The following is a 23,723-nucleotide window of genomic DNA, read 5'->3' on the forward strand; positions in this document are numbered from 1 at the left end:
GTACGATGAACACTATTTGAGTGATGAGCACAGTTACAGCCATGACTTAAGCATTACAAAAGCTATCCATGTAACCAAAAACATTTGTACCCCATTAATATTTTGAAATTACAAAAAAACCCAGAACACGTCATAAATATCGTCCCATGTCATTAAAAATTCTCCAAAATACTTACCTGGTTATATTATATTGACACATAAATATTATACCATTAGTTATTTGCTTATTTTTCTCTAGTTGGAAAATTAGGCAGTTTCCAGATTTTGCTGTTATAAATGTGACAAATATCATTATACAAAATCTTTACTTTTGAGCACCAGTGCCAGCCATGTTTATCATTTAAAGATGATTTCTCTCCACCCCCCCAAAAATAAATAAAAATAAAATTAGTAAATGGTAAAATATGTCATACAAAATTAACTTTGTCATTAGTTCCTTGTACTCAACAGTTGTTCCTTAAATGTTCAGTGAGTCTAATTGTGATGAGATTTCAGAATAGAAAAATAATAAAATATGCATGCTTAATATTTGTCCTTAAAATTCTTGTCTGTTTCTAAAAGCAGAAGGGGACCAGTTTGTATCTACCCTGTGTCCATACTAAGATTTAGCCAACCTAGATATGAATTAGTTGATTTAAATAAGGGTGTTCTGGCAGAAAGCAAGAGAGCTTGCCAGCACTCAAGGAGGACAGGGGATGGGAAGGACAGCAAAATAGCTGTCCCAAGTGCTTTCACGCAAGCAGAAACAACCAAAGATACTTTCATAAGGGATTCCTGTGAGAAAGCTGAGTTGTAAGCAACGATGCTTTGCCGCCCACTTAGCGAGGGGTGATAGAGCAATGGAAGCATGTTCTCCACTTCCTTACAGTATGATGTCATCATCACTGTGACCCACTGAAGACCCCGGTGGAAGATTAGGGGTGCACTGGGGCCCTCAACAGAGAGAGCAAGAGAAAAGGAAAGCACTTGGTATTGACTTATAAGGACTGTTGCGAAGATGTGTGAATAACTCTTGGGGCCCTCCAATATTAATGGATGAGGTTTAGGAGACGGTCATGCCTAGCACCTGATAGAAAAAGACAGAAAAATATGTCTATCATCATTTGTCATCACGGGGTGATGAGGACTGGGTAAACATGTTATTTTATTCAAATGTCCATATTTTACATGTATCCATAGGTTAATAACAATGTAAGTACTTTCTGACCAAACATAAATCAAGACATTCACACCTGAGATTTGAATGATGACACTAAAAGCAGTCTCTGCCCAGGCACAGGGTTATGGTAGATGTTTGTGAATAGATTCATCAGATAATATCTGCTTTACAGTACTTCAAGGTTTTTTTTTTTTTTTTTTCCCTTACCTTGGAACTGTAGAAATAATAAAAGGAATTATTTGAGAAGTATTGAAACAAAAGGATGAATCATCTGTACATGGATTTACTAAACAATGAACTCAGGAACACAAATAATGAATTATGTGTTTGACACAGGTGTGGTTGTTTTTAATCACTAATCTCTTTCCATCTTGTTTTTAGACGCTTTCATTTTTCATTTCTGTATAGCAGCTAGCACGGTGGCTCAAACATAATAGCTTTCAAGTATTCATGAAGTACACAAAGATTTAAAATGGGCAGAGGGAAAATAAAACTCTAATAATGTTCAGGTTCATTTTATTTCATTCCTATACTATTTATTTGCCCATTGGTTTAGCCTATTATTGCAATTGTTATAGCTCTAATTTTTATTATCAAATTCTGGGTATCGTGCATTGTCAAAAATGAAGTAAAAGTGAGTAGTTAAAAATCACTGATGCCTGTACTACTGCTAATAGTAAACGGGGTGTTTGGTTTATATGTACTATTACTGCTGTTAGAAATCACTAGTTAAATTGCTGAATAATTTGAACAAAGAGTAAAAGAATATTTTAATATCCATTCTTTGTAGCTTAATTTTAAAGAGAGTACATTTTAAAGAGAAGTTTTATTTGGCCTCAGACGGTAATCATTATGACCACAGAACTAGATGAGCCCAAGAGGCATTAGTCCATGCCCTCTTTCCCAGGTGGTCTAAATTAACTGAATTTTTGAAAGCATCATAGACACCTCTCTAGGAAAAGAGAATTACAACTATTAGGTTGTATGCTGCAATTCTTTTGGACCTTATTTGTTGCTCATCAGATCTAATCCAAATTCTTCACACTGCAGTTCAAGAAAAGAAACCACCAACAACATTTTAGGCAAAATAAATACTTTATTGTTTTAATTTTTTTTTTTTTTTAGAAATCATCCTTTGTGTGATATTTCAAACATTTATAACCTTGATATTCTTTCAAAGAACATTGTTAACATCTCAACCATTTTGATTAAAATATCACACACAAAGAAACATAATAGGAGTTGAAAATTATAATGCTAAAAGAATAATTTTAATAACATTTGGTTACTTTACACATTTATTAACACATATAAAACCAAATAGGAAACCACTTCCTTTTTCCCCCCCCATAAAAACAAGAGTTTTCACTGGTTAAAACTGAATTAAAATCATTTATGTACGAGAACAAATGTAAATTACTTCCACTTTGAAAAAACAAAAACCAGCTTATTCATTTCTATCCATTCAAGTCATAGGCCCCATTATTTGGATGCTACCCTATTATTTAGTCTAAAAGACAGAAGAGACATCTTCTTATAATAAAGAAGTCTGGGCAATACAAAAAGTACATAGTGTTTAACATAAGGCACATTACCAAAGAAAAATACTACATAAGCTATAATAATATTACATTTGTCTTGTGTAAGGCAACAAGGCTTACAGTGTAAGAACATTAAGTAGTTGTAGGTAACCTCATATAATTCTATCCTACTGCTATTAGTAACCTCCTCAAGAATTAAAAGCAATTTTTACAACAGAACAGTTTTTCTTCTTGGAAGTGACACTAATTAACAGCAGTGGAGGGAAAATCATTGGTTGCTTCAAGCTCTCAAAAAATGAATCAGTTATTGCACAGTAAATACCTCATAGAGGTCAGTGTTTTAAGAAGCTAGTCTGAAGAAGTATGTTATTTATAAGTTGGATAAGTCTGGAAGTCTTCAAGTTTTATAATTAATTCTAATAGAGAATCAAATGAAAAATATTGACATACAAATAAATATTAGGCTTTTCAAACTGCTATAATTTTGATAGTTTAGAAAAGAGCAAAGTGCCTAAGTTTCTACATAGGTTTTTGAAATGATATGCATAGAAGAAATACACAATTGTACATTGTATACAGTAGCCCAGCTCAGCCGCAAGTATCTTCTGAAGCACAAGTAACACCTCCACCAGTGTATATTATTGATACCTCCAATATTACACAGCTAATAGGATTCATGCCAACCTTAAAAAAGAAAGAGAAGTCTACTTTAAACATTTTTCAAATACCATTACTAAAAGATTCTTTTAGAGGGAGATGAGAATTTTATTCAAATATATATACATATAAACATGATCTTTCTGTGATTTCCATACATATTCCTAAGAATGAATTCTTTTATCTCTGGCTTTGGGGAAAAAAATTTCATTAGTTGCTTTACAACACAGTTTATCAAAATATTTTTCCCAGTTCTACAGCTAAAATTATATATTATACTCTTCAAATTACATTTTTGTTTCTCTTGCTATAGAATGAATATTTTTAGTTCTATTAAAGGTATTACTCTACCAAAGCATATTATTCCTTTTGGCATTCACCAAATATTACTATTAATATATATTTTATGAAATGTAATTAGACCCATGAGAAAATAAAATTCATTTTAATAAGTAAAACATAAAATAATTTTTTAATAAATTATAATTAGAAATGGATCTATGGAATATGTTTCTTTAAAAGACAAAATAATTAAGAAAGATACTACGAAGTTTTGATTCTCAAAATCTTGTTCCATAAATTGTACATTTTGAAATACTTTTATAATCAATGCTTTTAAAGATTCAGGTGTAAAGTCCAACTCCAGGATTTATTGACTACAATAAAATTCCACTATAATGACCTAATATAGATAATTCCCTGGAGATTAGTATGACGAGATCTGACTTGCTTACACTTCAAACAGGGTTGTATGAGGTTTTCAAATTGTAGGATAACATATTACATACATTCTAAAAATCAAAATTTAGCTAGAGAACCAGCTTGTATACTAAGGAAACAAAGAATTAAATGCCAAGTACTAATTTATATTTAGCTAAACAAAGAAATTCAGAAAAATTTACCTATAATTTCCATTTAATGATTATCTTGCTTAGAATTAGATGCTTTACTTGAAGATACTGCTGCCAAAAGTCCACTTACAATTTCCCGTCTGATTTCCCCAACAATAGATTCTTTAATCTAGAATGAAAAATAAGAGAAAAATCAGAACTTAACAATATGAGTGTAATTCTTTTTTTCCCCGTTTTCAGAGAAAAAAACAAATAGCATTTAATTTCTGCAGTCAGCTAAACCATAGAGAAAACTACAACGTTCATGCACTACAGAGAGGGAGTGGGGAATCAAGTCTATCTAGCCTCAAACCCAGGTCAGATTTTGCGGTCTGATCCAGCATAACTCAGCTAACTAGATTATAAGATATCACAATTCTTAAATTGAGAACATTAGAAAATGCTATTTCATAGATTTAAAAATGTCTAGTAAATACTTTACTTCATGACACAAAATAACAAGGAAGGACTGATTAAATGTTTTTTATTATCATCTACCTTTGTAAGGTAATCAGCAGGATACACAAGTGCTCTCATTGCTTTAAAAAAAAAAAACCCATTAGTGGCAAAGTAATATACCGGTATAATGCCTGTTTACACCAACTGAAAGCAAAATATCCAAAGAAGTTGTAAGAAATTATATATTGTACTAACTCGTGCATTTGAAATGAAAGAAAAAATTATCATTTAGTACAATTTATTTTAAAATACAAAAAATCCTCAAAACCATCGTAAACTCTAAAGAAATAACTTTTTCTTTAGTTGTATGGTACAGTTGTCACCTGCCTAAAGCTTCTGCTTCAGATAAGGATATACATCTCATTTCATTGTAGGAAAAGGCAAACAGATCTGGCGCAATGACAATTCCATCAGGTTCTTCTCCAGATGTCCAAACACTACATATGCCTATTCCCACCTTTTCTCTCTAATGACACAGCATCACCTTTAAGTAGCCCTTTGTGAAGGCTTTAAATGTTTATTTCCTGAAATAAACTGATAATACCTTCGAAATTAGCACTGGAGACACTCTCCACCAGCTTTTAAAAATTCTACATTTCTACAGTATCCTGTCAGCCACAATGATATATCTCCTAAAATGTTCCTAAGTACATCATGAACACATCTTAATTGAAGTCTTTCCATAAATGGCTCTGTATTAATCAGTCATGCAAAACTGGTACACAATACATAGATTTATACATAGTTATTCATAGAAACAAAATGCTTCTTAGCGACCAACCATCTGTACTGGAATATATTTAAATAAATACAAGCTTTTCATTTTATCTGCTATCAAGATTTTAAACAGCACCAAAAGTTTTTGAAGTTCATAGGACTTCAGATTTACTTTTTAAATAAGTATGTGTTGAATACAAAGATTTTAAAAACCAGAATCTCTTAGCCATAGTATATAAACACAAATACAATATGCTGGATCCGAAACATTGAAAATAATTTATATTTTACAAGACAATGAGTAGTACAGTCTTTCCAGTCCTGCTGAGAATGAAATATGGCAATTTTATTATATTCCATAATTCTTCATCATTCTAAAAAAAAGAAACTAGCCAAAAAATATTCTTTACAAACCAAAAATGTGTGCCAGACTTTTTTTTGGAGTGCAGACATTACTGCAGTAAGACATACAAGAATCTCTGTGGTCAAACATGCTCTAATCTATCAACAGATGAACACAAAATGAATTCTGAAAAATGAGAGATTAGCATGGGCTAGAAGAGGAAAAAGATATTATCAAAGAAGGAAGACTTTACATTGTAGGTCATGAAAAGTTACAACTATTTCAGATGATGGTGGAGATTGAAAACTTTAAAGCAAGAGAATCTTGGATGAAAAGGGGAGTATAATGGAGCCTGACTGACAAGACAGTTCTTTCTGGGGTGTAGAAGGAAATTAGGACAGGAAGGGTGAGGTCAGATGGAAGGTGTACTGTGAACTCCTTCAGGGAGGGGCTCAGGTCTCATTTATCAAGTTGATAAATTACATACAGTAAGCACTCAATAAATGTCTGGATGAATCGATGAGAGAGTGAGAGAGCACAAGAGACAAATATCAGGTACAAGAAGAGAAAGAAGAACAAAGAACTACAGAAAGACTAGCACTGAAAATGACAAAATGCCTTTTAATAATTTATTGAAGGAATAAATGTACGGACAAATAAATTAGTTCCAAAGTCTCCCACGCTACAGAGAGGCTGGAAGGATTAGGAGTGAGAAAATACCACTGAGACTAATGGTAAAATTACTTTTATGAGCACAATTTCCAAACAACAGTGTAGGCTGAAGACAAGACTACCTGAGATTAAGAAGGGAATGCTTACTGACAATACAAAAGGACCAACTGCATGTCTGAAGTGTGGGGCAACATATCCACTAATGTGTACCTACTGAGTGCCTACCATGTGACAGCAGTTATATTAAGTGAGCACTAAAAAAGTTTCAATAAGCACACATGGGCAAGCTGTGTATTTACCAAAATACATGTTTAAAACATGTCAGATGTACTGTAATAAAGATTCTGAAAAGCATGAACCAAGTCTAGGCACTTGAATAAAAAAAGAAGAACTCTTTAAACACAAAGCAATCCATGTTTACTCTTTGACATTTAATTCTCTTGAATTTGCTTCTGTGGGCACATATTCATTCATTCAATTAAGTACTTTTTATTTACACATATACATACATTTTTAAAGTAACTATAAACAGTTTCGGGCCACTGATCACATGCATCACAGATGACTGTGCAAGTTTTAAGACAGTGTACTTTTTTCCTACTACAATGTTCATAATGTGCACAGAAAAAGGGTATCTTTGACCAAAGTTTAGTACTGAATGAGTATATTAAATGTTTGTCTGAAAGGACTTTCTTTCAATGTTCTCTTTTCAAAAAAAGAATTCTTATTGTATTAACACATTATAAATGATGAAAACACTCTTTTTAAAAACCTCATTTATGGTGCAATGAAAGAAACAAAGGCCTGACAGATATTATTGTTTTCATGCACCCATGAGTGCAATGAGAAAACTTCCTTGAAAGTGCCTGGCAAACATATTTAATCCTCACCTGCAAAACTGTTCAACCCAAGATTAAATCTTGCCTTCCTAAATGGAGGCTTTGTTAATAGGGTTAAGGGCTCAGAATTTACTGGGAAAACAGAATCTAATTTAATCATCTTGGTAGATGATACACTAAGCTTAAAAAAAGACTGGAATTCGGTACCATGTGTATTTAAGTAAAAAGATTAGCAATTTGAAATGAATGGAATAAAAACTATTCTGAATTTTAAATACTTTGCAAACAAACTTTAACAGGAAACCACTGCAACTGAGCTGATATTAACACAATTTTTAAATAAATTATAACTGGCATTAAACTAACTTATCTAATAATACATGTTTTTAAAGTACTTCAAAAGAATTTATTTTCTTCAGTGTAGTAATATTCCTCTTATGCCTTGATCTCTCTGTATTTTGATTGGTAAGCCCTTCTATGCAGACAGCAAAAGAATACATGTTAAACCTAACTTCCTCCAAATTATGCCAAACTCTGAACTAAGTAGTTTGTAATTAATGGGTTTAGTAACAAATTCTAAAAAATTCTCCAAACATTTGTCTTGCATGTCAGTTTAAATGTCTGCAAATAATAAAAGCTTTCATATTTAATGGAGATTCTTATAAATGATTAATTCTCTAGGACCAAGGAAGCCTAATGAGAACAACCGACTTTTTCCAACACTATGCTTTAATGGCCAAAGATTCAATGTTCTCGTCTAAAGTGAATGCTTTACCCCCAGGAAATTCAGCATCTATCAGGCCATCATAACTTTAAAAATGAGAATTCAAGTGTGCATTGAAGGGAGTATTTGCACCAAACAAACGACATCAAATTTTCAAGCAAAACTTTCAAACTAAAGCAAGCTAAGGGGAACAAAAACATCAAATTTTCAGGGGGAAAAAAGCTACTTTAAAATCTATTTCCTCAATTAGCAAATGTACTGTGGAAAAGAACAATTATTTAATTTCACTCAAAAATTGATCTTTGATATAAAACATGTAAACAGGAAAGGATTACTAATCACAAGCACATCAGACGGGGCAGAGTAGATGTACGGAGTTTGCTAGACATTAGCCAGCCACAGCCAACTTACAAAAATAATTCTATTTATAGGACAAATAAATTTGTAGAGTTACACTTTTAAGGCTAGGCTCAGTGGCTCATGCCTGTAATCCTAGCACTCTAGGAGGCTGAGGCAGGAGGATTGCTTGAGCTCAGGAGCTCGAGACCAGCCTGAGCAAGAGCGAGACTCCATCTCTAAAAAATAAAAAATAATAATAAAAAAAAAATTTATAGAATTACACTTTTAAAAGTTTTAAAGTTGGTAGAGTCATGTCATGAAAATAAATTACAGACATGCAGTCATGTGGTCTTCTGCTATAACACTAGTTTTGAAAATGTGAATTTGTTTTAACATGATTGAAATATTGGGAAACAACTTGCCTATAATGCAAATTTCATGTTTGCTTACATGCAATTTCATCCACAAGAAACACTAAGTGAACACAGAACACTGCATTTGGCTGAACCTAGGAATACAGTACACAAATGCACGCACCTTAAATATCTACCAACTATCTCAGTTATCTCTTATGAGCCACATCCATCCCCATCTGGTGTTAAAACTTTCTTTCAGATTTCAGTTCACCCTCCTTCCACTCCTTCACAGTAACTCACAAATTGCAACATTTCCAAAGCCCAATTCCATGAACTTCAGGTTTTCTAAGGTAAAGTACCATATTTATTGTAATATTTACATATTTCTTAACCATTTAACATGTACAGCCCTCCATATCCTCAGGTTCCCCAACTGTGGATTCAATCAACTGCAGATAGAACGTATTTGAAATAAAAAATAAAAAATAATACAACAGTTTTAAAAATACAATAACAGCTATTTATATAGCATCTAAATTGTATCAGGTATCACAAGTAATCTAGAGATGATTTAAATTATATGGGAGGTGTGCACAGATTATATGCAAATACTATGCCATTTTATATAAGGGACTTGAGCACCCACGGAGTATGGTATCTGCAGGGGTCCTAGAACCAATTCTCCTCAGATACCCAGGGTCAACTGCATAAAACTGCTACTGTGTTCATTAGGTTTCTATCTTTTGTCTTTTTAATACGTCACTGACAAAGTTATAAGTGTTATGCCTGTAATTCTATTTTCCCCATAAACCCTGTGGTTTTTACTGCATGAGTTTGTATGGCAGAGATTTTCAGGAGCGCATTATCCTGTTACAGGAGGACTGACAGTATTTATTTTCAATGTACTCTTAGCTTCCATCATGTAGCTATAAATGATGGCTCATTAAAAAGGAGTTCTCCCTTTTTAAATGATGCATACTATTCCTTATTACCTGATCTTAGTGCTAAAAAGAGTTATTTTACTAATTTTATCAACCTTTGACTTTTCATTACTAACTTCCCTAAATCTTTGCAGTTCTGGTAATCTAGAACTATGGTAATGCTTCAGGTTCTCACTCTGCTATCACCCTCTTTTCTTACAGTATTTCAACTTTTGAACAACTCATAATTCCTACACTTCTCCACCCAGCAAACTAAAGAGATCAAATTCTTTATAATTATTAAAATCACAACACCATTTTCTCAGGTCAACTAAAACCATAAAATGCAGCTTTTAATCCTGGAAGAAATCTCAACTGTAATCCCTCTTGGGAACAAGAAGTCCAAAGAGTTTGTCACATGTTTATCTATTTCGAGCACTACAAACACTTTTCTTCACCGTAGTGAATAGAAAATTGCAACTATTTCACACTGGAGTATGAAATTTGCAGAAAAGCCATTATAAACATATCTTAATAGCCACTAACTGGATCAGTGGGAAAGAATCTAAAAGCTCTCTGAAAATTACAAACTATTGTGAATCAAAAGAATATCTTATAAATAATTAACATTCAAATAAAATCTCCTCGGTAGAATGACAGTTATCAGAGCCTGGGAAGGGTAGCGGGGAGAAGGGGATAAAGTGGGGATGGCCAAAGGGTGCAAAAATACAGTTAATTAGATAGAATGAACAATATTTGAGAGCACAACAAAGTGACTATAATCCCAATAAATTAGGGTATACTTTAAAATAACTAAAAGAGTGGAATTGGAATGTTCCTGACACAAATGTTAAATGTTTGAGGTGATAGATACCCCAACTACCCTGATTAATTCACACTGCATGCCTGCGTCAAAACATCACATGTACCCTATAAAGACATAGAACTATTATATACCCATAATAATTTTTTAAAAATCTCCTCTAACACACATCTCCAAATAAATGAATTAAGCATAGATTTTACCTACCTCCCGAATAACTTGCTGCAACTCATCTTGCTCTACACTTTTATGCATTTCCTCAGCAGCTGGCATTACTGGGAGTTTTCCATGTCCTTCTTCCACTTCAGATTTAGGTCCTGTGACTTCTGGGATTTCTTCAGCTGCTTCAACTTCCTCAGGACTTTCCAAATCTGGAGGTGTCTGCACAGAGCCTGTTCTAGAAGGGGCAGTTGGCGTTAGGGCCACCGATGCTCGGAATACTTTCTTCCTTGCCACTGACTGGGTTTTCGGTTTGTTCACTGAGGCACTAGAAGGCACTCCAATTCTTCTGTTAGCATGAGAGGGGCCAGAACATACAGAAGACGACTCTGATGTCGCTTGGGAAAAAACAGATTCTGAGCTTTCTCCAGGAGGAACCTCAAATCCCATTTCTCCAAGTCCCAGGCCTAATTCAGACTTCAGGTATGACTGCTCCTGCATCAGTTCAGTGACCTGGAGATCAGAAAAATTGTTACTCTTCTCTCTTGAAATTAAGACGGGTAGTTAAAAAGAAGGCTTAAAGCCTAGTTGTGATTACTGCCAAAAATCACATAACTTGTAAAGTTAATGTGTTTCATTAATTTAGTGACTACTCGATTTCATTTGCAAAAACAGCAAGTCAAATTTAAATTCCCAGTGAGATCAAGCAATACAACTGGTAACTAGAATACACAGTGGGATGACATTTTACTTGTTACCACATCGGTGTCCACATTACTTGTAAGGAAGAGTAACTAGTGAAAAACAAAATAGTTACTCATAATGCTTTTGCCCCAAATAAACCAATTTGTCTAAAATATAGCACATTTCTCCTGGAGTTAAAATTAAGTACTTTTTATGGGACATCATTTCCTTTAGGTCATAAAGATGAAAAGTCACTATTGCAATTAAGCTGGCTTTCCAGTGATTTAGGTACCAATGGACTTTCAGAAATGCCAAACTCACTTCCAATCTAGTTGTAACTTATCAAATTCTGTATTTAAAAGAAATACACATACATTTCATCTACACTAGGAAAACTGCGTGTTTATGAAATGTTGTATCATTCCCTTCCCCAGTGATTTAAAAGGAGAGAGGCTTACTGGTTCCATTACATTCAATGGAGAAGGGCATGACAAGTTATCAGCGCTCCTACTGCCACACATTCCCTGAAAAGGTAAGAACAGTATTTTTATTTTTATATGTATGTATTTTTTTTCAAATTGCAAGAGTTTGATAATAAAATAAATTGGCTAAATTTGTGCCCTGTAGCATCCCTTTATGTCACCTCGGTCACCCTCCACTGTCATTGATCCTATAAGATGTGTTGTTGCAACTGAAAACTGATACAAAGTGCACAGAGGATCTTCTGATTCTCTGCTGCCACCAACACATCTTTCTCAGAATGACAGATCCAAACCATGGAAAATATATTCATTAATGATATAGAATATTCTTATTTTATGCTATACATACATATGTGTGTATACACACACTCTTACTCTATTCTACTCCATGTGTGCATATATATGTATGTGTATGTGTACATATCCATTGATTTTTAACAAAATCAAATGCATTGCTAAAGTATTAAATAATAGAGAAAAATTCATTATTTCACCATTTCAAAGCAACATAGTCTACAACTTCAAAGATACTGGCAAGAATAAGAATATAACTGCTGAAGTTCAAATTTCATGGAAAGAAACAGAAGTATGAAAAGTGGCACAAAATAAAGGCAGTGTTTCTTACTATTCTCTTGGTTGTATATATGTTTCCTATCTAAACATCTCACTTGATACCTTAAAAAACATAAAGGAAAAGAATCTAAAACAAAGAAAAAGTTTAAAAAGGACAGTTATTTAAAGGCAAGAAAGAAAAAAAAGACTGAGTAAAATATATATTTGTGTTCTCTGCAGTTACATGCAGGGATTAAAATTTAAATTAGTCATGATAATTGACTCGTTTTTCCTTTACAAACACTAAACTTTTATATTGACCCTTACTCTTTCCTATTATCAAAAATTATTAAAAATTTTCAACATATTTCTAAATATACTACATATTTAAAACAATTAGCACAACTTGCAAATTCAACTGATTTGTGAGAAAGCTCCTTAAACAGTCTGCATGCTTTTAATACCATTAAAATAAATGACTTGCAATAAAGGCACATGTCCTAAATTGCGTGAAACATCTCCTGACCACGCAGGGCGGCGTACCGTGAGCGCGCAGGAGCGGAAGGGCGAAGGCACACACACGGCACGCAGCTGCTCCTCCAGGCCCAGCAGGCGCTCCTCCAGCTGCAGCTCCAGCTCCTGAAGTTCCATGCGCACCGAATTTCTCAAACCCTGGAGCTGATCCACTTCAAATCTATGGGTGTGGTGACAGGCACAAAGCTTGAAAAATGCAGTTTCGTGATGATTCCTATTCACAACTCTTCTGACCATTATTATAAACTAACAGAACGTACTGAAATCGCAAGTTCTATAAATTAGCACAATATCAACTACAATAGGTGAATCCAATAGGACATCAGTCTTTCTTCCCCCATCCTTTCTCACAAATATCCCAAATGCTGAAAAACATATTATAACCACCCTCTTCCTTGATACACTGAAGGTAGAGAAGTTCACTTAGTGAAGCACTATGTATGCCTGACATTATCTACACTGGTTCACAAAATAGATACAGGGTACACAGCAGTAGAAACACAACCTAGCTTAAAAAATTATAAGTTGAGTGAAAATGAACTGTTACCTTTCTTCCTCAGTCATATGATGATAAACCATGGTCTGCTGACGCAGCATTGCCAACTCTAAATCCATCATTTGTGTTCTAAACAAGTTCAGGTTCCGCCTCATTACCTGGAGCTCCTGAAAAGTATTCTAAAAGGCAATATACCAAAATTATACTTTGAAATCATACAAATTATTTTGTAACGCAAAGATTTAAGTAAGCACTTACTTCATAAAGAGGTAGAACAGATGATTTCTGAGCACTGTATGGAGCAGCAGCAAGATCAGGTCCTCTCATCATAGGGTACTTCAAGACAGTAAAAGTAAGATTAAAAATCAATGTTGAAGTGGCTACTTCTAAATTATTCAATGTGTTAAGAAGGCAGAATTTGGGGCTTACATATTCCTCTCTTTGAGGTAAAACAAAAAACCAAAAAAATCCTTCATAGTATAAGCAGGAATAAAAAAATATACAGTCCCCAATGATACCTATTATTGCTAGCTGTTGCAGGTATAAGTCAATTTAATTGGGAGGAAGAGGCAAAGGAACATGTACAGTTCATGTCTATGTCATCTCTGTCTTACAGGACTTCCCTCTTGGCTTGAGAAAGTAGAAAAACAAAAATGTAGAAGCCGTTGTAAATGTTATCATGAGATTACAGCAATTATTGACTAGGCTGGAGAGAGAAGCAAGCAATCATCATAGTCTTCTTAGGCATCAGAGCTTCTCCTATCTGCCACTACTTTAGACAGCGAGATACAAAGATAAAAGGTGTTCTCAAGCCTTCAAGTGTTCTCACAGTGTAAGCAAGAAGAAAAAGAAGGTAAAAAAAAAAATTAAAATATAGAGACCAGGGAGTGCTATGATGGAAACAAACAAAAATTCAGATTAGGTGAACTTTTCCAAAAGTCGTGACACTTGAGCTGAACCTTAACAGGAAATAGGACCTGATTATACAAAGAAAGGCATGGGAGGGCCTTCCAAGTTTAAAAAAAAACAAAAACAAAAAAAAACATGGCACGTGCAGATACCTAAGAATGCACAACTATTTAGAGACCTGCAATGCGGTCCAATATGGCCAGAGCACACCTACAGAATGACATCGGAGAGACGGGTCAGAGGCCACATGATGGAGAACACGTGTCTGCTGGCATGGGGTGGGGTGGGTGTGGGGAGATTCGTTAGTGGAGGTATCCATAGGACATCCAAGAGGTAGAGACCACAGTTAGGGCAGAACAAGCTGGCCTAGAAAGTGTAGTGTACTGTGAGGGTGCAGGTGGACAGGGCCCTGGAAATCCCCGGCTCCACATAAGTAGAGCTGAAAGGGTGTATGTCTCAGTCACAGACAGAACTACATTTTGTAAGGAGGAAGAAGAAACACTCACATTTCGGTTAGACTAAAAACCATTAGGAGACAACTGTCATGAGGCTAAAACCCATATATGTTAAAAGCAGGTATATCTAACTATAATTTGAAAAGTTACAACTTTGCTTTCTACTTTTAAAGCAGCTTCCTGTCTACTATTTCATGATGATTAGAGACATATTACATTCATTCCAGGCCACCTGGCTCTGCGTTGAACACTCTCATCATTACATTGACATTTTCTTCAATTCCTTAATTGTCTGAATGTAAGGAAGTTCAGAGAGAGATTCAGAAAGAAAATGTGAAAAGCAAACCTGAAGACAACCTACTTATGTTCAAAGTTTTTGAAAGTTATTTCTACTCTACTAATAAACCTGAGGGTGATGACTTTAAAAGTGACAAGATATACTGAGCATTTTTGAATCAAATTCACACTTTACCTGTTTTTTTTTTTTTTTTTTGCTTTTTTCTGTTCTGGAGTCGTCCCAGTATTTGAACCCAGTGGAAGGAGACTAATTCTGTGCCCGGAGACCAGCATCAGGGGTCAGTAGGACAAGGGGAAGGCTTAGCCCAGAGAGCTACAAGCAGAATCAGGAGAACATAGCGCCACGGAAATCAACGGAAAAAGAACTTAGAAAAAGAAAAGATGGTCAACACATTCAAATGGCAGAGATAAGGAGAGAAAGGACTTTAAAAGGGAAGATTTTTTAATAATAAGCACAACTTGACAAGAGAGGATACCTAATGAGCAAAGTCTCTCCTCTAGGAAGGGAGAGAGATTACCAGCAGAGAAATTAACTTTGTTCACGATTAGTTATGGCTTCTCTCTTGAAACAGGAGGGAAGCGTATAAAAGGACAGATATAGGTTAAGTTTAGACATGTAAGAAAATAAGCTCAGAGAGTTCATGCCTGATGGGTCTCAGCTTCTTAGGGAATTAAGAGGTGCTTGGAGCAATAAAAGAAAAAAAGATATACTTAATAAAAACATGCTTTTTTTCATACCTGTGAAAGATTCTGCAGTGAGTTTCTAATATCATGCAATACTCTTCGCAACTGCATTTCTATGGTGGAAGGAGGATTCACAGAGCACACTCGGTAAGGGTAGACAGCATGTCTATGTGAGTAAGGACACCCAAAAGGGGATGCAAAGGCACTGCAGGTGGCCCCTGATATGTTGGGAACACTGTGAGTGCTCAGAGTTCTTGTGTGCTCACACAAGGGCCTTTCCTGCCACTCAGAGGGGACGGAGTGAAGGGAGCAGGTGGACTGAGATACGGGAGCTGGAACGAACTGTGAACAGGTAGGAGTCCTTCTGTGATGGCATTCCTCCAACTGGGTCACCTCACTCTGGGACGCTGCTTCTTTCTTCACAGATGATGGAGAGATGAAAATGGTGGATTTAACTAAAGATTGACTGTCATGCTCCATCATCCCCTTTTCTAATTCCTGTTCCTCTTCGGGTGTGTACTTATAGGTGAAGGAAGGTGGGCTGCATCTGGTTTCTTTTCCTGGAGATAACCTAACATTGACAGAGGACACAACCCTTACTGGGCTCAGCAAGGTGGTTGGTAGAGACTGAGACCTTCTTAGAGGATAGCCAGCTTTTGCAAGTAAGTACCTTTGTTTTAACAGATCTTTCGATTTTATCAGGCTACGCCCTATTCTTTGATTAGACAGACTGCAAACCTTCATTTGAGCTCTTTGCAAAGCTGTATTAACTCTGTCCACAGAAGAGGGAGGCCCAGTTGCATTTTCAGAGCTCGTATCAATACATTTAGCTTCAATAGACGCCAAAGATTTCAGAATATGATGTGTGGTATATTGAGTAAATTCACATTCACTGCTTTTATCCCCATCACTTTCAGCACTTCCTTCCCTCAGTAGCTCTACCGTCTGTGCTGGAGACAAATCCTCTTTCATTTCAGTAATTTCAGTAACAGGATCCTCTGGACTACAGGTGGACTGTTTATTTCCCGTATTCTCAACAGCCTCGCGTGGAGGGAAATCCTGGCTATCTGACTTGCTTTTGTCAGCAACTGTTGCTGTCTTCTCTCTTCCCTTCTGAAGGGGGATGAGAGACTCCTCCACTGATTCACTAAAACAGTGCTGGTCTTCTGCTGTTGGTGTGACAAGGTCTTCACCAAATGATGTGACTGTTGTCTCACTGTCACAACTATCAGCACTACTCCCCATGGCTTGCAAGGACTCGTGAACCTGTGAAAGGAAAACAGGTGGGGAGGTGAAGAAAACAAGTAAGAAATATCATTAACACAATACCAAACTGATCTGATGCTTCTATACTTTTACCGTTTCCCACTTTGGTTGTGGACCTAGTGCTATTCAGAACTGTTTTTACTGCCCCTGGTTTGCAACCTCCCTCCCCCTCACTTCTCACAAAGATTATTTCAGACATTCACTATTTTCCTTAAATCCCCTTTCCAATACCCTCTTCCTCTCCTTTTAACATATAACACTGACTCATAGAGAAAATGGGCAAAAATTTCTTAAGGTTCTTCCCCAACACCTATAAACTTCCCCATATCTCTCTCCATCATTCCTTCCTTCCCTCCATTCTGAAAGGAAACTGTGTGTCTTATTCAAAGCTAATCCCTCCAACCTGTGTTTCCAATCACATCCTCCCCAGGACTAGGGTATTTCCCCAGTTTCACCCCAGATTTTTCTAGATCAAACTCTCCTTCTCTTATATAATTCCATCCATTAGTTGAACCACTTCCCTAAGTCATTCCCGCGTTAACAAGACAAAAAGACCTACCACCCTTAAGCTAACCATCCTTATTTGACAAAATGGTCAACATTTTTAACTTCTTTTCCTCACCATTGGTTTACTCTCCAATCACGATTTTGTGTCATTGACTCCATCAGGGCTACTCTCTCTCAAGTCTCCTGACAGCCACCAGCTCTGATGGCCACAGCTTTCCTTTCAAAGTCTCTTGTCCATCCTCCAATTTTCTGTCTACTTGATTATTCTTTCTGAGTCTCCCTCCTTAGATATGTCTCTTATTTGTTTACTCGTGAAATGCTATGTTCTTAAAGACTCTTTGTTTTGTTTTGTTTTTGTCATCACAATTTCCTTTAAAACTTGCTTATAGGTGTTTTAAATGCTTTTTGTATACATTCTGTGTACTCCACATACAGACTACAAGCTCCTCGAGGACAAAGATATGCCTGTTTTCTGGGTTATCTAATACAGTCTAGCAGAAAAGTCAGTATAACATTTAGCAAGTTATAGATCCATGGTAATTTTAGTTATTAAATAAGTAAAACAACACTGCAAAATACTGAAACACAAGGACAGTAAAAATAAGAAAAATAACAGTCCAAAAAAGGTTAATAATCAAAATAATCTCTGTTTACTAGTGGTCCAAAAATTAAGAAAGAGAAGTTTTTCTTTAATATTCAGTCAGAAAAGCATTAGTGAAACCTAAAATTTGTAGTCAAATGCTTAGATAACATCTACATCCCAGGAGGAGTTTTATTCTTACGGTCATTTGAAAAATAAAGATTAGACAGATTCAGGCTTAAAACACATAGTTATTGAAAAATCATCTTGAAATGATGAAGTTAATCATAGTGCCTATTACAATAGAAAATGTTACCTGAAGATGATTAAGGGATAGGCAATCTGTTGAATCTTCAGCAAAACCACTGCTATCAGAATGCTGACTTGCAGTACGTAATAGATGATCTATCAATAAAAAAGTCTGGTCATATAAAACTAAGACTTTACTGAGAATGAGAGCAATATTATCATAATATATGATTCTCAACAGATATAAGATATACAAAATAGATTCCTTCTTAGAAAAGTGTGCATTACTTATGCAAAATTGTGGCTTCACAGCATAGGAGGCAACTCAAATTCAAACAAAACTAAATCAGATCTTCTACCAGAAACTCTCACTATTCAGTTGTCAGTTAAGCTTTAGTAAAACTATTTTGGAAAATCCAATTAATGTCTTATCTTTGGAGGACAACTGGCTGAAATAAAAGATGGTTCTAATAAAAACAGAAGTCCCAGAGTAAACCAGTTCCATTACGTAAGGAGGAGAAATTAGAAGTTCAAATGCACAGTATATTGTGCAAAAATTTCTATCATCTTCCTAACAAGAAAATAAAAATATAATTAAGTCCAATAAATTAAATAATTTGTCTCTGATGTTTCAAATAGTACAAACATTTGTTAAGTTATGAAACAATTCTTTCATAACAATTACATGAAACTCCATCAAACAGGTACAAATAGTACATAATATTGTTAATCTTATAAAATCCTTCTGTTTATTTTTCTGCCTCGAAACTCTTAATTCCTGGCTAGTATAACCTAAAAAAAAAAAAGTTTTACATACGTAAATAGGCCACCTAAGCACAGGAGGCATGATCACATTCCACACATACGACAACTACACAGTTGGGAGACTTCACAGTTATTACATTTAGTATTGTAAATTACATTTATCAAGGGACAGGAAAGTTCTGTGCAACTTCAAAAACAACATACTAAATAAAATGTTTATCAAAACCGTTTAAGATTTTTATCCATGTAAAGAACCAGATACTATGATTGAAAAAATCCAAAATCTATTAAAGTTCACCTGGTTTTGAAAAATATCCCACTGAAGACTCAGTTTCCATGCAATAGAGTAATTTTTCCCATTAAAAATTTAGTATAATTCTGTAATATTGCTGTATTTTTTAAAAATGGCTAATGAAATATAAGCAATTACTCCATGTCCTTGATAAGTCTAGGTAAAATGGAATAACTGTGAAACTGAATTGCAATAAGCTATTCCATCAGTACTAATTTAGCCTTATATTAATTAAAATTAACATCTTATAGCAGTTAGCACTATATATGTCTTTTTTTTTTTAAACTAGATTGTGAGACTTCTGAAGGCAAAACCTTATTTAGTCTTGTTTGTATCCCAGTAGCTAAAATAAGCTGACAATAAATGATGTTTGTTGAATGAATCAATGATAACTATTTCCTTAAAGCAACAATAGAATTAAGCAGTCACTTAAATGATTTAGAAGTGAAACTGCCTATCTGGTTGTGCAAAGGGCAGTTGCCTGAGAACCCAGGGAAGCCAGAGTGAGCAGCTCTGACGTGGGTTCCCTGCTAAGATCTGTTTTATCTGCAACAGAGTAGTCTGTGCTGAGTTCACCTCACAGCTGTTGAGCCCTGTCTGGGTTCACATAGGTTAGGTCATATTTAGACTGCTTAGGCTTCAGAACAGGTGTTGGGCAAAGGAAAGAACAAGGAGGCCTGGGTTCGTGTTCCTGCTGCGTTTCATCATCATAAGCAGCAGCTTCTCTCTTCTGCAAAATGGAAGAAGACTAATTCTTCTATCTCAGATGGCCACTTCAGGAACTAAGTAGAATGTAGATGAAACTATTTTGTAAACTCTAAGTACATATCACAATCTAGGTTCCTTAGTCAGATATTTGTTTCCAAAAAACACAGTTCTCAATAGAAAAGGGTGAAACTAAAAATTATTAGATCTCTGTCCTGAAGATGTAAAATATGATTTCTAACTAAAAACTAGGAAGTTAGAGGAAACATTAAAGAGAGAAAAAAAATCTGGAAATTTTATTGTCCAGGATCATTAAAAAAACAAAACAGAACAGTATATTATCTGCTAAAGAAAATATTATATGTCTTCTGTAATAATAAAAATGTTGGACTTCTCTCAACATATCCATCAAATGTTAGCTGGCAAAATAAATTGAGTTACTAAACCTCTCTGGGCCTTAGTATGTATATACTGGATTGGATTTGAGATTAAGGCAATTTTATTAAATTTACAACACTAAAGTACTGTATGCATTCTTACTAAACTTTTGAAGTAAATATATTTCTTGTGATTCTAACTCTGCAGTTACGATCAAAGATATTTATGTAGCCCATTATCAAAATTTGATAGGCTACCTTTCAAAATGACAAAAACAGCTCTTGAATATCTTAAAGTAATTCTACTCTTTTTTATCCTCCTTTTGACACATGGCAAGCTGCTTTTTCCAATGTATCCCTTGTCTACTTGTCTAAAGCAAGGACTCTGATAGCCCTGAACTCGGCTCAGAAATACATACATGCATTTATGAACTTACAAGGGGAAGAAAATTAAATAGGAAAGCTTATTTTGTGTCTGGTCAGAATTGTAGAGACCTAGTGAGAGCGGAGCTCTTGTTTCTTAATGCCATATTGCAATGAAAGAAAAATTATATGCAAATTATCTCTTATGAAGTAATTTCAGAGAACAAACATGTAATTTCCTATTCTGGGAACATATATATGAATCTGTGTTTAAAAAAAAAAAACAGGGTGGTTCAGTGTGTGTAAAATTTTAAAAATAAACAGTCCTACCTTCGGTGGTCATTTTAAATTCTTCCTCTCTCCCTTTTTCTGTCTCAAAAGCTTTGTAAATTTAAGGATCAGACATTTTTTTCTTGTTGCAAGTTAAAAGTGAAAGGAACGGATTCAAAGGTTCTTTGGTCAATAATTAATAATTGAAGAGAGGACCAATATCTACAGCCACTCACCTTTGATCCACAGTTTGAATTTAATTTAACTAGGTTTAACTACTGCTGAAAAATTGGTGTTTTTTGGCCAGAGGCACATTTGTGTATTAAACCTAACAGCTATATTTAAATAATAAACCCCCAAAATGGATGATGAAGTGTATTTTTCAATCACAACAATGTAAAAGGTAGCCAGCCCTACTTCCCATACAGTCCTTATGTAGAACTGAAAAATATATAGAGCACACAAAATTGTGTAATGAGGTCATTACAGAATAAGCAAACTAATTAGTTTATGAGCACAAAAGTCTTCAAGAAAATACAAAAAATTCTATACCAAACAATAATGAAGCATGCCTACCTGTGTTCTTAATCTTTTCACACTTACAGGGACTACAAATACAGATCCATATCTCCTTTTCCAAATCAACTCACAACACTTTGAAAGTGTGCTCGGGAATTAGTGGGTATTGTTCTACTTACCTCTTTTTGACTTGGTAAGACCTAGCTGGTGAGTGGCTGGAACATGCGGCACTTCTCCCTCTGTACTTTGAACCTAAAGAAGATTTTAAAGTAGTTAAAACTAAAAGAATCTAGGGCAAAGAAGAATACCCTCTTGATAACCATCTATTAAACAAATCAATCTAACTAAAAGTGCACCAAAGCATTATATAATATACTCACACACACACACACAAAGACATCTTGTCTCAAAAGTATTAAAATGTTCCACAATTCAATTTTCTGATCTACTTTCCAGTTAACAATAGCACTCAAGTTTGCAGCTTACAAAGAAAAATAACTGCATATATAAGCCACTTCATTAAAAAAAAAGTTGCTATTAGATGAAAATTAGATCCATAAGAAAAAGTTCTTCTCTAAATGTTAAATTTCAAAATAGGGTCAATCCCGGGAGAAATGCTAATGCACTCATGTCAGCACACCATGACCAACAGGCAATGGAAGCAATTACAAGTATTGGATCTTTGAAAGCAGAACACTGTGCTACTATTGCAAAATTTTCTAAAATCCCCCAAATTTTCACCTATCAAAAATCACTCATGTATAAGACTGCTTTGTCCTGATACAAATGTTCTTTCAAGACATAAGTTGATAGTTGTAAGTGGAAAAACAGGTTTCATTACAGAACTAAAATTAGCCATAAATCCTTGCTGAAAACTCTGTTCAAAGAAGGTATCAAAGCTACAAAAGTTGTCTTTTGTGCTTTTTTCTTCTACCTGCACAACTACATAATTAGAAATTTTCAGATTCCTAATCACCACCACCACCCTGCAAATACTCAATTCTAACATAATTAACTCTATCAAGATTAAACATTTGGAAGGGGGAGAGGTACAATAATTTCCATCATTTGATCTTGTAATGATTAGTACTTAAATAGTAAATAACATCCTAGTAAAGTAGGCAAGCTGGCCAAATATACGGGTTTCCAACCTTGAATAAATCAGAGAGCAAATAGTAAAGAGCTTTTAGGTAAAACTCTGGTAGTTTTGAGCTATCAATCTATTCAAGAATAAGAAATATTCCCTAGGAATACAAGTAGAATAACCAACATGAAAAGAAAAGCCAAAAGGTTAAAGATATTATTAGCCAATTTAAAAATTGCTCTGATTTGTAATATCTTTGTACTACATAGTTTCATGAACTCAAGTTTATGAGTCTTTTGAAAACCGACAGCACACTGGTTATTTAAAACCATCACCTATAAATCAGATAAGTAAAATAGGTTCTACTATTCTTTGTCATTATGTAAAAATTATAGTATATTCTTCTAAGCAGCAGACACAAGTTCAACAGGAAAACCATTGTTTTGTGTGCGAGGGAACAAAATGAATTTTCTTTTTATATTCAACAAAAGGTCTATTATTAGCCTCTATTCAGGCCCAACCTACTTCAAAGAGTTTTCTATAAAGTAAATATCAACCATATCAAAAAACTGTAACAGAAATCCAAATGCCTCTTTATGTTCTAGGAATCTTAGTTTAGGCACAGCATTATGATATACCAAATTATAATCTCTGTTTTAAATGTAGAATTATCACATATTCTAGTTCCTTAGGCTTATAAAGTTAATCACAAAATAATATGACTTTAATAAACGTGTATCCTCAGTGTACTATCCTATCCCTCTATAGCAAAAAAAAAAAAATTATTCTCTTTCTCCCCCCCTCTTTCATTACAAACTCCATAATTAACAGCAAGAAAGGAATACTTAAACAAGAAAGCTGACGGGTCATATTTAATAATCAAACTACTAAAGTTAGGATCATTCTCACTCAGCAAAATCATACTAGCTACTTGCTGGAGAAACAGACATGCTAGTGATAATGGGTGAATTTCTTACCTTATTTTATTATTGAACATAATTATGCAAAAGAAAGTAGTCAAATTCAAGATGGGGTACACCTTAGAGAATTATGAA

General features: G+C 34.6%; 1 protein-coding gene across 7 annotated transcripts in view; it reads right to left on the reverse strand.

The window, feature by feature from the left end:
- Positions 1–2,236: 2,236 nt before the first annotated feature.
- The window catches only part of ITPRID2 (ITPR interacting domain containing 2), a 37,103-nt gene continuing 15,616 nt past the window's right edge, over positions 2,237–23,723 (reverse strand). For 2 of the 7 annotated variants that reach the window (XM_069492405.1, XM_069492323.1), the window contains 9 exons: positions 21,764–21,836; positions 18,361–18,449; positions 15,746–16,957; positions 13,605–13,682; positions 13,398–13,525; positions 12,860–13,010; positions 10,647–11,111; positions 4,260–4,377; positions 2,237–3,384 (listed from right to left, as the gene is read on the reverse strand). In XM_069492405.1, coding sequence (XP_069348506.1) covers positions 4,273–4,377; positions 10,647–11,111; positions 12,860–13,010; positions 13,398–13,525; positions 13,605–13,682; positions 15,746–16,957; positions 18,361–18,449; positions 21,764–21,836 — 2,301 coding nt within the window. In that variant the 3' untranslated portion in view covers positions 2,237–3,384; positions 4,260–4,272. Of the gene's footprint in view, positions 3,385–4,259; positions 4,378–10,646; positions 11,112–11,740; positions 11,807–12,859; positions 13,011–13,397; positions 13,526–13,604; positions 13,683–15,745; positions 16,958–18,360; positions 18,450–21,763; positions 21,837–23,723 lie in introns of all 7 variants that reach the window. The other 5 variants (XM_069491968.1, XM_069492242.1, XM_069492047.1 and 2 more) reach the window with 5 other exon arrangements.

Source organism: Eulemur rufifrons, chromosome 1 (genome assembly GCF_041146395.1).
Source record: "Eulemur rufifrons isolate Redbay chromosome 1, OSU_ERuf_1, whole genome shotgun sequence".
Classification (NCBI taxonomy): domain Eukaryota; kingdom Metazoa; phylum Chordata; class Mammalia; order Primates; family Lemuridae; genus Eulemur; species Eulemur rufifrons.